This window comes from Uloborus diversus, chromosome 4, assembly GCF_026930045.1.
Source record: "Uloborus diversus isolate 005 chromosome 4, Udiv.v.3.1, whole genome shotgun sequence".
NCBI lineage: Eukaryota > Metazoa > Arthropoda > Arachnida > Araneae > Uloboridae > Uloborus > Uloborus diversus.
In genome coordinates, this window is record NC_072734.1 from 67924824 (window position 1) to 67938966 (window position 14143).

The 14143-nt window shown below is 32.5% G+C and overlaps 1 protein-coding gene across 1 annotated transcript in view; it reads right to left on the reverse strand.

Annotated features, from left to right (window-relative positions):
* LOC129220511 (ankyrin repeat domain-containing protein 17-like) overlaps positions 1 to 14143 on the reverse strand; it is a 159884-nt gene that overhangs the window by 83486 nt on the left and 62255 nt on the right. The window contains exons 9-12 of the mRNA XM_054854939.1: positions 9971 to 10160; positions 8834 to 9025; positions 8638 to 8747; positions 5015 to 5230 (exon numbers count right to left, since the gene is read on the reverse strand). Coding sequence (XP_054710914.1) covers positions 5015 to 5230; positions 8638 to 8747; positions 8834 to 9025; positions 9971 to 10160 — 708 coding nt within the window. The remainder of the gene's footprint in view (positions 1 to 5014; positions 5231 to 8637; positions 8748 to 8833; positions 9026 to 9970; positions 10161 to 14143) is intronic.

Sequence of the window (14143 nt, forward strand, 5' to 3'; positions counted from 1 at the left end):
TTATTCTGTGTGATCAAACCGTTATTTTAAAATATATTTCTGTACAGTTGCTTTGCTAGTTCTCTTATAAAGTTTATAACTATGGTAACATCCCTCTTCCTGGTCTCTTCAATCAATACAAAAGCAGATTCCATTTTCAAAAATTTTACATTTTGTTTACTCAGAGAACTTTTACGGATTTCTTTTTCTGGACTTTTAATTGCACACAGGGGCGGCATTTCACCATTTCATTTGGGGGGTTGAGTTTCTTACATATGTATAAACCCAAAGCGAAACCAAACACTCATTAGCTAACAAGAAGTTGTATAAAATCGGTTTAGTATGAATAAAATTAGTGTTTAGAAACAATTAAAATTTTGATTCATTGAATAAAAAGTAATCATACAAAACATCTCGCTACTAAAGTTTTTATACCTTTTGGAAAAGTTATAATGCATGATTTTTGGAATTCAGAAGAGCAGGGAATCGTGTCGCTAATCTATCAGTGCCCAATGTCGTGCTGTTTTGCCAGTTCAGCTAAATGGAAAAAAAAAAAAATTCCCCTTTGTGCTTCGAAAATATATCTCTAACCTCAAGAGACATAAAAAAATCTCTCTACTAGCTGAGCTGATTGTAACACTTAAAAAATACTTGAAGTAACACAAAGTTATGAATGAAAATACTTTTTATGCCTTGCTCTTCAAATTCACCCAGGCTACTTAAAAAACTGTATTGAATAATCTAATCATGTCGGCGCTCTCAGCTTCAATGAGATATCATCTGCCTTCAGCTCTGTTATTCACTATTCTGGACTTATGAGTCCATAACAAGGACGAAACTGCAGTCTCTGGATGTGAAAACCATTCTGTCGGTATACTGCTTGTAATTTTTCTTGCTTCATGCTAAAAATTTTACTCACAGTTGAAACATTTTATTTTTCGTCTTCAAAATCCAATCCAAATAACCATAATCCCAGCTAACCATACAGAAAAATAATTATCGTCAAATCTTGTGTTAATTTCATTCAAAACTGAATCTATTACTTCATACAAAATATTTAAAAATCAATGTTTGACTTCACATCATCATGTGGATTTTTGTCATTTTCTTTTTTTTTTTTTTTTTTTTTTTTTTTTTTTGCCTCTTTAAAATTGGTTTAAAGGAAGAATTTTTTTGAAAAATTTCACGATTGATTGATTCCAGTTTCAATTGTAGATTGAACTGTGGTAGTATGGTGCACAGATCAATTGTAGATTGAACTGTGGTTTGAATAGTCGAGTAGCGGATTGAAGATATAGATTTTGATAGAGTAAAGCATTTTTCAAAAACCTTTTCCCGATGCAAACAAATTGGATAAAAATTTAAACGATGACATACATGCTAAAGGGTATAACCTTTTTCACCATTGAAAGAATCGTTTTGCAATAATTCTTGTAGTCATCAAATCACTGCTTTGAAGTCATAGAGAAATGTTTTTATCGTTTTAACTCTTGAGGATTATCTTGTGTCATTCCACGACTGCATAATTATAGAGCCCCTTAAAAGGTATTTGGTTGATACGTCTTTTTTTATTCAATAATCACATACATTTTTAAGAAGTTTCTATGAAAGCATTACAATGTATTGAGCAGCTGAAACATGTTTCTAGCAGAAGAAAGCGATGAATACCCATTAAATAAATATACACTTAAAAAATGAGCGTAAAAGTGAATGTAAAATATCGAGGAATTTTCTTGTGAAAATCATGCAACCACATCACTTTTCACGAGCCTCTCATATTGGACATATCATTGTTACACTGGGCACACAAGTGTGAAATATTTAGCTATGAGGCAATGTCTTTTTTAATTAAAATTAACCATGGTTCTCTATAAGTTTTCTATGTTCTCAAAAAGCCGAAAATACTTCATGAATTTCTAAGTCATCATCCAAATAACGAAAAAAAATTTCTAGTCTAAGAATGTGTCGAGTTTCATCAAATAGTTGCTGAGAACCAGGGAGATTTCCTTTAATGAACATTGATTTCCGACTTACATAAATTGAATTCACCCATTTTCTATTATTCTGCTCAAAAAATTTGGGGGTGCGACCGCCCCTCTTGACCCCCCTATTTACTGCCCCTAATTGCACATATGAGCCAATGAGAAGCAAAGGGGTGTAAGTGGACATTTTCCAAGTTTTGAGTAAAAAGCGTTTAAAGATAACATCCTAGATAGGCTTGCATTGAAATGTTTTTCTTAATCATGCTGTATAGCAGCAACTACCAGTGGTGCTAGTACCATCTGTTGCCCCAAGACAGAGGAGAGGTTTACCTTCCATGTGTACTGTTACCTCCAAATTTTTAATTTTGCCACTTACATCCCTTTGCTTCTCACTGCCTCATATGTGAGATTCACTCACACCTCACTGTTGTGATATCTTTGACGCATTTTTTAGTTGCTCAAGCACAGCAAGAATTTTTAGCTTTTCTTTATATAATTGTCAGAATCTTTCTCTTTCAAACTTCACGACTTTAAGATGAAACAGAACTCTTAGGTGTCCTTTATTTTATCCACTTTTGAACTTAAAATTAAAAAAATAAATCAAAATGAAGGAGTAGTTATTAGAATACACTAATAAAGCGATGTTCAGACTGGTACGTGTGAGAACTTCTGCTGTAAGTGATACTAAAATGATGAAGGTTTATTCATGGAAAAAAAAAAGTTTTTAGTAGCCAATAAACAAAGTCGAAACTTATAAACCGTGATTCCCTTCTAAAAAATTTCATGTTGCAGGTGAGAAATTCAAGTTAGGTACCTATAGAAAGATATAGAATTCGTTACTGGTGAACAAAATCATGTTATAGCCATCTCGCGTAAGTCAAATAAATCACTTTGTAGCAGGAGTCAACTCTGGATGGAAATTGATAGACAAAAGGATCGCCAGAAAAGTGATAAAAGGTATTCTTGGAAATAATTTTGCCGTCAAAAAGCATGAGAAGCAATTTAGCAGGTGTGTGAGACAGAAAGTGGAATGTCCAAACATTTTGTTAGTAGCCCAAACAAGCTTACACAAAACATTACTACTAAAATAATGGATACATTAGAAAATTGCAAATGAACTACAACGGTTAAAGAAAAATGATGAATAAAGCAGAAAGTTCAAAGGTCGAAATGAATATGTTGTCCTTAACTGAGAAAAGGGAAATTTGAGATTGATTGAGAGTAAAGAAATTGAAGATGAATGGAATTTGGAAAAAAAAAATCGATTTTATCACAAATGCATCAATACAATGTTCCAAACTGCTCAACATGCAAAAGAACGGTCGTTCATTTTTAAAGTGCAGCAATTGAAATTGAGACCAAATTTATGGAAAGACAGGGTTTTTTTAAGATAGATAGCACACTTTAGGCATATCAATTCTTACATTAATGAATGCTTTTTTCTAATAGTAAAGGGATGAGGGAAAATAGCACGAGGAGACAAATTTAACTGAGTGAAAGGCAATAGATAAAGAAAATAACTACATACTGTTTTGAACAGATTGAGAGAGGGAGAGAATGTGGCATAGTTATTTTAACTTACAGAGTTGATGTTTTGAAGGTTTCTTTTTGTTCCCAAAGAAGTAAAGGTCTTGAAGTCACCACTCGCCAGTGGCCACATTATTTTAGGTGACGAAAATGTCATGTCAGTCACCAAAACTGGCAACCTACAATTAATTTGTTAGTTTATTTATTGTGGGCAAAAATGCTGATGTATTGGCAACCATTGGCCGTCAATGTTAACTTGAGGAGAAAATCCAATCTGCCTGAATAACATCTATCTAAATGCCGCTGTTTTTCATTGGGGGAAGGGGGGATGGAAACAGAAAAGCTTTAAGCCCAAGCTTTTTTATGCTTCTCAAAAGCAAGTAAAGTAGAGAACCCTAATTAAAGCAACAATGAGCCCGTTATAGTTCGAGTTTCCTAATTTGACAAATTTTGGATCGCAACTGAAAATTGTAACATGGTGGACATTATTAATTGCATAATGAGTGTGTTAGGAAGCTTATGCATTTTCATGAAAATTATTGTACCCCATGTACACTCGCAGATAAATTGAACAAGTTAGTGCAACAAACAAAGTTCAAATTCAGAAAATCACGGGGGCAAAAATTTCCAAAAGATATTTTCCGAAAAATCCTTGAAAATCTAAACTTTTCCCCTGATTTTAGCCTAATGCTTTTATCTAAACATTAAATTAAAGCAGACACCTTTTGACACATTGACAAGAAAGAGGAATAAATTCTAATAATTTGGGCTTTATTTGCATTAAAAGTTGAATTACATTAATAGTGTATTAAACAGCAAACTGGAAAGTATTATTTATTTATTTATTTATTTATTGGAATTTGGAATAAATGAATCCATATGTAAACAGGCATTAGTTCAATTTTGGCTTAAAAATAGCTTTATAATTGCAACAATAAGAAAGATAAATCATAATAGACTGTAGCCCGAGTATTTCGTGTAATTTTAATTGTTGGAAAATGACCAGAAAATCGCGATGATTAAAACTTTTTAACTGTTGCCATCTTGTGTTTGTTAACAAATAAATGTTTGCAATTATTTTAAGCAAGGCTGTATAAAAAAGATACAGAAGAAAGTTTCGTGATGGCCAAACCGTACTAGTTTTATTTTTTATTTCTGAATTCTCCATATTTTCCCTGTTTCTTCAGGTTACATTTAGACGTGGCAACCCAAAAGTAGACAGATACATAATTGCCGATAACTTTTCTGATTACATGTTTTTGCCTAAACAGCTTGTTAAGGTTGTGGCTCAACTTATCAGAGCAACATTGTAAAGCACCTTATTACTGCTGGCATTCTTCATTGCTACTGACAAAAAAAAACATAGGCAGCCAAAGGGGATTATAACTCTTTATGTCAGGAAGGCATACATGAGATGATGACTTTCAAAAAGAGAATAAGAATAAAAATTATTAAAAGTAAAAATCATTCTACAAAAGATTATACATTTCATTATAACATAAGTCAATGATATTTTAACAGCTCACCTTTAACTTATGTGTTGGATCTGCTCCATGAGCCAGTAGGAGTTCAACAATAGGAAGGTGACCACCAGCACATGCAAGGGATAAAGGATTATGGTCGTTATTTGTAGTCTGCTTATTGACATTGGCACCTTTGGATATTAAAAACTGCACTGTACATAAATGACCTGCTCGGGATGCTTTCATCAACGGAGTCCTTCCACCCTCAGACTCATGTTCCTAATTTTCAAAAAGCAATTTAAAAAAGTCAATACTTGAAATGTTTAACCTAGTAAATATGAATAAATTTACAAGAATTACACTAATCTACTATGGCTGTCTTTCTCCGAAACCTGCAACTTTCGAAAATCTCAATGTGTAATAAAGTACTTATGTTTCAATGATAAATACATACATAAATCCTATAAATTCTAATATCTGAATGGGAGATACCTCTGTGCTAATTTTCCTTTCTTTTTTTTTAAATTTTATTTGTACTATTAGTTTATTTATTACAATAATTTGTTGCAATTACCAGATAAACATTGTCCTTTGTCATCACTTTAAGACTTTTAGCAAAATATTTTTAGAATTACGTTATTAATAAAGCTATCATATTTCATAAGTATAATAACTGTCAAAAATTTTAGTAAAGCTGAAAATTATCCCTGCATTTAAACAACTCATACATTTCCCAAGCGTCTGCCTAGTTTTTTTTTCAGAGAACAATAAAACCCACTTGACTGCCAAACTCTATCGGCATCCTAAGTTTCCTTAATTACATAGTAGATTAATTAATTTTCTTCAAATCTTCATAAACTATATCTTTGATAAGCCTAGGAAAAACATAGGTAAATTTGGCGAATGGTGTCAGTTTAACTAACTTGGATGCAACTGGCTGGAAATTTTCGAATAGATGTGGCAAGAATATGAGGATGCATGTCCTCAACAAAAGAAAAAAATTTTGAGCAGTTTAAACCAATATCAATACAAAGTCATTAATGCAATAGAATCACACAAACAGTGAGCGAGTATTAAAAATGGAGATGCCATTGGATTTTGAATTGCATCAAAAATCAGGACTAGGTGCATCAAATGATAATAACAGCTAAACTGTGTACATCTTAAGCCAAATGGGTAAAAGTTGGCAGGTATGTTCTTACGGTTTTTCATTACTTCTGGGGGCAGAGTGGGGAATTTTAAAAATTTAAGACAAATTTCACAAAATTTAAGGACATTTTTAGGATAATGAATATTAAGTATCAACAAAATTAAACTTCGCTACTTTGAGCATATGCTTCATTTTGGTCGACTTCATTGCGGATTGCACTAATATCCAATTTAAAGTTGCTCATTTTATTATGAAGACAAACTATAACACTTAAGAAAATTTTAATATAAATTTTTATACAGTGCATTCCTCCTAATAAATTGACAAAATTCATATGTCTTTGTGTATAGTGTAGTCATGAAATAAAGAAATTTTGTCCCTTTTTCCATGATTGTACCAACAAGGTAGCGAACCACCGATCAACATCATCTATACTACCAATGCTTCTTGATAATCTACGCTATATTTCTTACAAATAAAGGGAGTTTTGAAAGTTTAAATGGAAGTTGAAGCATTCCACTATCCAGGGTTACCACGGAAGTTCAAGAATGAAATTCCCCGACATTCCCAGGTTTTCGAGATGGTTTTGAGAAAAATTTCAGGTTATTGATGTCTACCTTCTTTTGGCAAGATTAATATATACATCTCAAATTTTGATAAAACTTAACTCATTTTCAAACTTCACAAATATTGGTTAGCAAATTTAATTTACTCAAGCTGAAATAATCAAAAATATGTACTAACAAAAGTGAAACAAATCCCTATGATAAAGAATTATGAAATAATCTAAATGTAGCATATCTTCTTTTCAATCCCGAGGAGCCACTGCCTTTCATCAAGTGGAAAGAACGGCCAAATAAGCAATTGTGGCATCTGTATCACAAAAAAATAAAAAAGTTAACAGCTAATAATAGTCTGAACTAAAAACTTATGAAACCAAAACCTTTTCAATTATTGCCTTCCACCCCTCCAGTCCAGTACATTCACTGTGCTTTTAGACTTTGGCCTTTAAAAAAAATCATGCATCTTTTAGTCTGACATATTTCCTCTATTTGCTGCTCATAAAGCAGGGTTGCTCCCCCCCTCCCCCCCCCCCCCAATGTTTCTGAACACCTTTGCACTTTTTTTTATTTTTAACCCTCTATTATTTATTTTTTTAATGCTTTTTATTTACTGATTTAATCAGTATTCTTTTAAAAGAAAAGTTCTGTGTTCCGCCAATGAAATACACACACAAAATAAATAAAGTAAAATAAAATAAATAATTTAAATAAAAATAAATCAATAAATAAATTTGAATCAATAAACAAATTTAAATAAATAAAAATTAAAAAATCCCCCCAAAAATTTTGATGGCACAGTTTGCGCTACAATCTCCCTTTGGGCACCCCTGTCATAAAGTACAATTTTAAGCAATGATCACAAAACTCCCTGGTGTGCAGATTTTTTTTTCTTTTTTTTTTTTTAACTTTTATTTTGAAAGAAGCGCATTGACTCAGTCATTAAAGATCACTACCAAAATACTAAAAGATTAGCGATACTCCTGTAAAAAGGAAACTTTCTAAATTTAAAATTATCTTATGAGCTAAATTTACAGAACAAAACTGTTTAGAAGGAAACAATTTCATTAATTAAATTTAAAGAAATAATATAAAACATGAAAAGATTATTGCAGCTTATTAAGAACTTCTGATGCAATCTCAGATAAAACAATGTGCCGCAGCATACTGAAAATAGTAATTACAACTTCAGCATTGCTGACGTAAAAAAGCAGCAAAGCCTTTAGACAGAGACCCGCCGTGTGCTATAGAACACCAATGCCAGAGAGTTGAAAATAAGAACTTCACTGGGAAGGAAAAAGTCGGAACTACAAAACGACGAATGGCAGTAGGATGGATAAGGCAGAAAGAAATTATTCTTAACGTCATATAACGCCGCTCTAAGAACGATCGGGGAAAAAAGACAATCTCCTGACATTTCCAGAAATGTATGTTAGTTTTCATTTTCTTTCGACATTTCCCAGACCATTTTCGACCACATTCATTTTTCCTGACAATTCCAGGTTTTCCCGATGCGTGGCAACCCTGATCATCATACATCAAGATCACAAAAAGTCCTAAGATTTATTTTGAAATAAATACAATCCCCTAACATTCATTGGTTGATAATACATAGTCACAACCATTCAACATGAACTAGACCCAGGAGACTTTTCCAGAAGATTTAATTTGAAGTCATTTTTAAATATTAATTATTGTCACAACACACACAGATAAATACAAAATCTGGCAATTTTAGGAAATTAAAGTGACTTCATCTATGATAAATCTTAGGATTTAATAGTTCTAGCAAGTTGTGTCTTATAGTGAAATGCATTTTATTCCTAGCTAAAATTTCCCAAATTTAAACAATAATAAATGATATTCATTCCAAACCCTTTTACATTGTCATATACAAACATACATCAATTATGAATCAATATAGAAAGAGTTAAAGTTTTTCTTTTTTTTTTAAGTCTTACAAGAGAAATACAAACCAGTTTCGCATTTGCTTGCAAAAGTAGATCAGCAACATCCGTATGACCGTTTTCACATGCATATGTCAATGCAGTATCACCGGTAGCTGTAGTGGCATTTACATTGGCACCTGATGTAAATTACAATATTGATATTTAATGTAACCAAACATAAAACAGAAACTTTTTTACTTAGAACACAGTTTTAATTTATTACCAGAGCCAATGAGGTATCTCACAAGTTCCAGGTGACCTTCTTGAGCAGCTTCCATCAAAGGAGTGCTTGCACCCAACTCAATATCAGCACCTGCTTTAATAAGGAAATCTGAAACTTCTAAAAAGCCACCACAACAAGCTAATGTTAAAGCAGTTTCTTGAGTTTCTTCAGTTTGAGCATTTATATCAGCTCCTGAAAATTTTAAAATTTCAAACATTTAGAAATTTGTAGTAAATTTCAAAACGGAATACAGCACTTAATTTATTTAACTGATTTTCATTTAATATAGACAAAATTAATTGATTAATTCTTCAACCCAAACATACTAAACAAATCCTTGACATAGCCAACGCGGAATTGACGTAAACTAGTACGCTGCCATCCTTGCCAAAGAAGCGTGTGATCTAAATCAGTCTCTAACAGTCACTTCAGAGTATGAAAACGCGACTGCATATAGAATAGGATTTTCAATTAACTTGAAAAACCTGTCATCTCAGATCACTATTGCTCTAGAAATCTATCAGCCATCATAGCGAGACTCTATACTGGCCACTTCGAGGGATTGAAAATAGTGCCTGACCTGCAATTCTACACCTTTTGCAGAAATTGCCCGCATACCCAATTAACACCAGATCATACCTTTGCCTGCCAAGCCAGTTTGGCTTCTCTTTTTCAACTTGGAATAAAAGCACAGGAAATTATCTATTGCCCTCGTACTCCAGAATTAGCGACTCTGATTTTCAACACTTTTGGCTGGATCTAGCTACTATTGACACCGACAATAACAAATCCTTTACATAAACTCAAAGATAACTTAAATTGGTCTAAATCAGGAGTGAGAACAAACTATGACTAAATGAAGAAAATATTTCGCGATGTGAACAGTGTTGGAGAAAAATTTATTCTCGAGTAAACGGGCTTCAGAACCTTTTTTTATTTTGTGAAAAAATAAATTAGTTAAATCTAACTTAGCTTGTCCAGAAACAAAATAGGCATGCAAAATTGATACAATGAGATGTAATTACTTACATAGTTAAAATGTGGCAGTAAAGAAAAAAATTCTTTAAAGAAAATATTTTTTTTTAAATAATATTTAATTCTTGAAACGTTAACTCTTTCACTTTTTAGATTCAGTACCTTGACTGAGTAATAGAGCCACCATTTCTTCATGACCCTCACGTGCAGCTTCCATTAAAGGTGTGTATCCTTCATCATTAACTTCTTCAATATTTGCTCCACGGTCTAGTAAAAGCATTGCTAGTTCAACATGTCCTCCACATGCAGCAAGAGTCAAAGGAGATTCAAAACTATCAGCGGGCATGTTGACCTGCAAACAATTATACAGTACAAATAATAGAAAATAATGTGAACAGTTGGAGTATTTACATTCAACCAACTCTTTTTTCATGATCATGAGAAACAAAGAGATTCTATACAGCGAGAGAGCAACTAATTCTTATTTTTACTGTTAACCATACATTAAAAAGTTTCAAAGGATTACTTGATTGATTTAAATCCGAATTATAAAATTATTTTAAAACTATTTTATCTGTTCAAGATTTACTTACATACAACATTAAGGGGGGAAAATAATGAATGCCTTATCAAGGAGTTTTAGAGCCAAAAGTATTTAATAACTATTTTCCAATTCCTCAAAAAATACATAAACTAAATTTATCACTAGACCATACGAGACTACAAAAACGAACTTGTCACACAATTTGAAATTTCAAAACTGACCGTTTAATTTCCACAGATATCCATTGGTTGTTTCATTCTAAGAGCCCCAAACACTACACCAAGAGAAAAACATTATTTCAACTTTTAAAAAAATTTGTTCCATTTCTAATATTTAAGCATCAAAATCCGTTTAAAATACCTATTACAGTACTTAACGGACAACTTACTCAAGATGAAATTGCTAAAGAGTTTGTCACCCTTTTTGCTCAGCAACAAAGTCAAGTAATATAAAAAGAAAGAGAGACAAGCTAAGTTACTAGTGATGAGTAATAATAATCTGCTTACGGAGATTTTCAATGAAGATTTTACTATGCAGAAATTGAAGAAAGCAATACACATACAGTGACCGCCGCTTATTAAAATCACATTCGTTCTCAGGATATTTGATTTCATAAAGCGGCTGATTTTATTAACCGGCATACCTACATTTAAAAAAATGAAATGTTCTGAAGTTTAAATACTTTAAAAAACGAAATGCATTACATCATTTATTTTTGTTTTAAGTATTTCAAAATACAGTCGTCATTTTTACTAAACATTAGGGGTTTTTTTTTTTCTTTAACACAAGGGTCTTAAAATACTGGCGTATTTGCAGTTTGATTAACAGAATTGGAGAGTAACGGTTCAATATTGTTTTCGAGTTTACTAATTCTTTAGTAACGTTCAACATTATATTTTCTTCTTTGCTCTAAAGTGCATTGTATGTCATCAAGGGCTTTTCTGACATCCATTGAAGAGGCAAATTTGGCACTGGGATTTCCTCATCTTCTAAGACCAATTCCTACACTTTATGGTTCTTCTTTATCAATTTTTTACGTACGATATCCAAAATTTTGATTTTATAAAACGGCGATAGTGATTTTATTAAAGGATGGTTTTAACATGTTTTGGTATTGCAATGATTCTGTTCTTCTAGATTTGATTTTAAAAAGCGGCTGATTTTATAATCCAGTGGTTATATTAGTGGCGGGTACTGTACTGAAGCTTAGCAAAAGTCAGGACCAGACAAAATACAGGCTGAGTTCATTAAGCATTTAGGTCTCAGAGCTAATAAGATATTACTGGAATTACCTGTCACTGAAAACCGGGGCTCTTGAAGAACGGAAAAAAGCATTATAAAAGCAATTACTAAGAAAAATTAAATCCCTTTGGATATTGCAAGCTATAGACCTATGTCATTAAAGTGTCATCTGTAAAGTGAAGGAACGAATGATAAACGAAAGACTTAAATCTTCTTCCTAGAAAACAAGACTTACGTCTTCTTACTAGAAAACAATCTGTTGACAATGCCAAGTTAGGTTTAGAAAATTTCAGGCTATGACCCAACAAGTTCATGGGGTCCTAACCTTTATTCTACCATAGTGGGTCTAAAAAAAAATGAATGATGACTTTCAATCCATGCAGGCATATGAAATTATAAATAAGAGTAGGAATGAATCCTGTTCAGCAATATCAGCTGCCCCCCTTAGAAAATCTGTCGTTGCAGCTTCTCGTCTAGAGACCGGGCCCCCAAAGCAGAATACTACTAAATTTGCAACGTACGTCGCAGAACAGATGCCTGAGCTGCAGAACAATTCTGTTCAAATATGAGAGAAAAACTGACAAATTTTCTGCAGAAATTCTGCAAATTTCATTGAAATTTCTGCAGAAACCATGGTGCCAAAAATTTGCAGAAACCGCGATGGCGAAAATTTGCAGAAACCGCGGTGCCGAAAATTTGCAGAAACCGCGATGGCGAAAATTTGCAGAAACCGCGGTGCCGAAAATCTACAAAAACTGCGGTACAGAAAATCTGCAGAAACTGGGGTGCAGAAAATCTGCAGAAACTGCGGTGCAGAAAATCTGTAGAGTTTGCAAATTTCTTAAAATTAGTAGAAAATCTAAAATTGTCTCAAATTACGATAATTTAGGGGAAAGCTCGCGATGCTGAATTTGATTAGTCCTTTGTAGGTTTTTCCCAATCGATCTTCATCCACTACAATTTCGGCCATGCATGTTTAGGAAACATGCCAACATGTCCATCGCTGGAAATTGCGTGTCTTGTTTAAGATTTCAGTCCTTTTGCATCCAGAAAATATTTTATTTGTTTTGAAGTGTTTTATTACATGCAACCCAAACTCAACTTATTCTATTTATTATTTCAGTAATTTCTTTGTTTAGTAACATTATTTTAATTGCTCCTTCATGCCATGTAAAATTAACCAAAAGATGTGGTTTGACACCTAGGTTCGGATTTTTATAAAATTTTGTATCTTTGCTCTTTCTATGCATTTTGGAAAGCATATAAACTATTTTTGGAGAATCCCAATCGGTTTAGGTTTGACACCTTGTTAAAGTTTTTTTGATTTTATAGTTTTCATGATCAACTAATTTTCCAAATTCAGTGCTCTTTAATTAGTCATTTGGTTGAAAGCTGTGATGTTTCCGGAAATATCTCATTTCCACAAAAATAAATAGTAACAGTCCAGTTAAAAAAAAACTATGTGAAATGATTTTGATTTTTGATACTCAACTTGTTTAAAATGTCACGTTTTTTCGCGTACAATGCTTAAAGTACTTGCAGAACAATTTTAGTCAAATGATTTTCCGTTGCAGAACATCGTAAAGTATTCTGCTTTGGGCGACCGGGCATGATTGTATTGCGCATGACACTTGGACACATTTAGACTATGTCTTTTCATCCCAAAAAAAATTGTGTATTGTGCACTTCACACTCCAGAGTCCACTCTACCTACCACTATTTGTGGTTTAACCAGTTTTGCAATTGTATACTTCCAATTGCAAAAATATTCAAAATCAGATGCAGAGTTAAGATATTGAAAGTTTAAAGCAAAAATAAAAATAAGTCAAAAAATACAAAATTTAACTTTTTATACGGGCCTCAGGTCCCCCTAACCAGGGATGAGAGTGATCAGAGAGCAAAAAGGAGGAAATCCAAAAGAATTTCGTAAAAGGGATGATATCTAAAAAAATTTCATGAAAAGGATGATATCCAAAACCCTATCAAAATAGAACCTGGAAGCCATGATATTCAAAAATTCAACGAAAAATGGCCAATTTACCAGTTTTAAATGTAATACGTATTTAATTAAGTATACATAATAATTTTGTACAATTTGCGGCATTGTACCATTTCTTGCAAGTGTTTATTCCTAAATAAATCTACATTTTGAAAAAGAGGCAACAATTTCTAACCAGAATCCTCGAATAAAGGGTTGGGGGAGCCGGAGGTCAATCTTGGCTGCATCACACAACAGTGTCAACATTTCATATTTTTTTAGAGAAAAATACATTTTTTTTATTAAAAAATTTGAGTTTATAGTGTTAAACAAGTGAGAACATAAATTCTAAAATTAGGTCTGTTTGTAAAGCAAAAATTTACAAGAGAGAAAAATCTAAAATTTCTTTACGTGGTAGAACATACTTTTCATAGTAAGAATTGAAAATAAATATATATGTATATAAACAATTGGTTATCTTTCTCCTTGCATTGGAACTCAAAATTTGTTTTTAAAAACTTCCTAATATGATTTCGGAATCAAAAGAACAACTTGCAGCTGCCTCATTTAA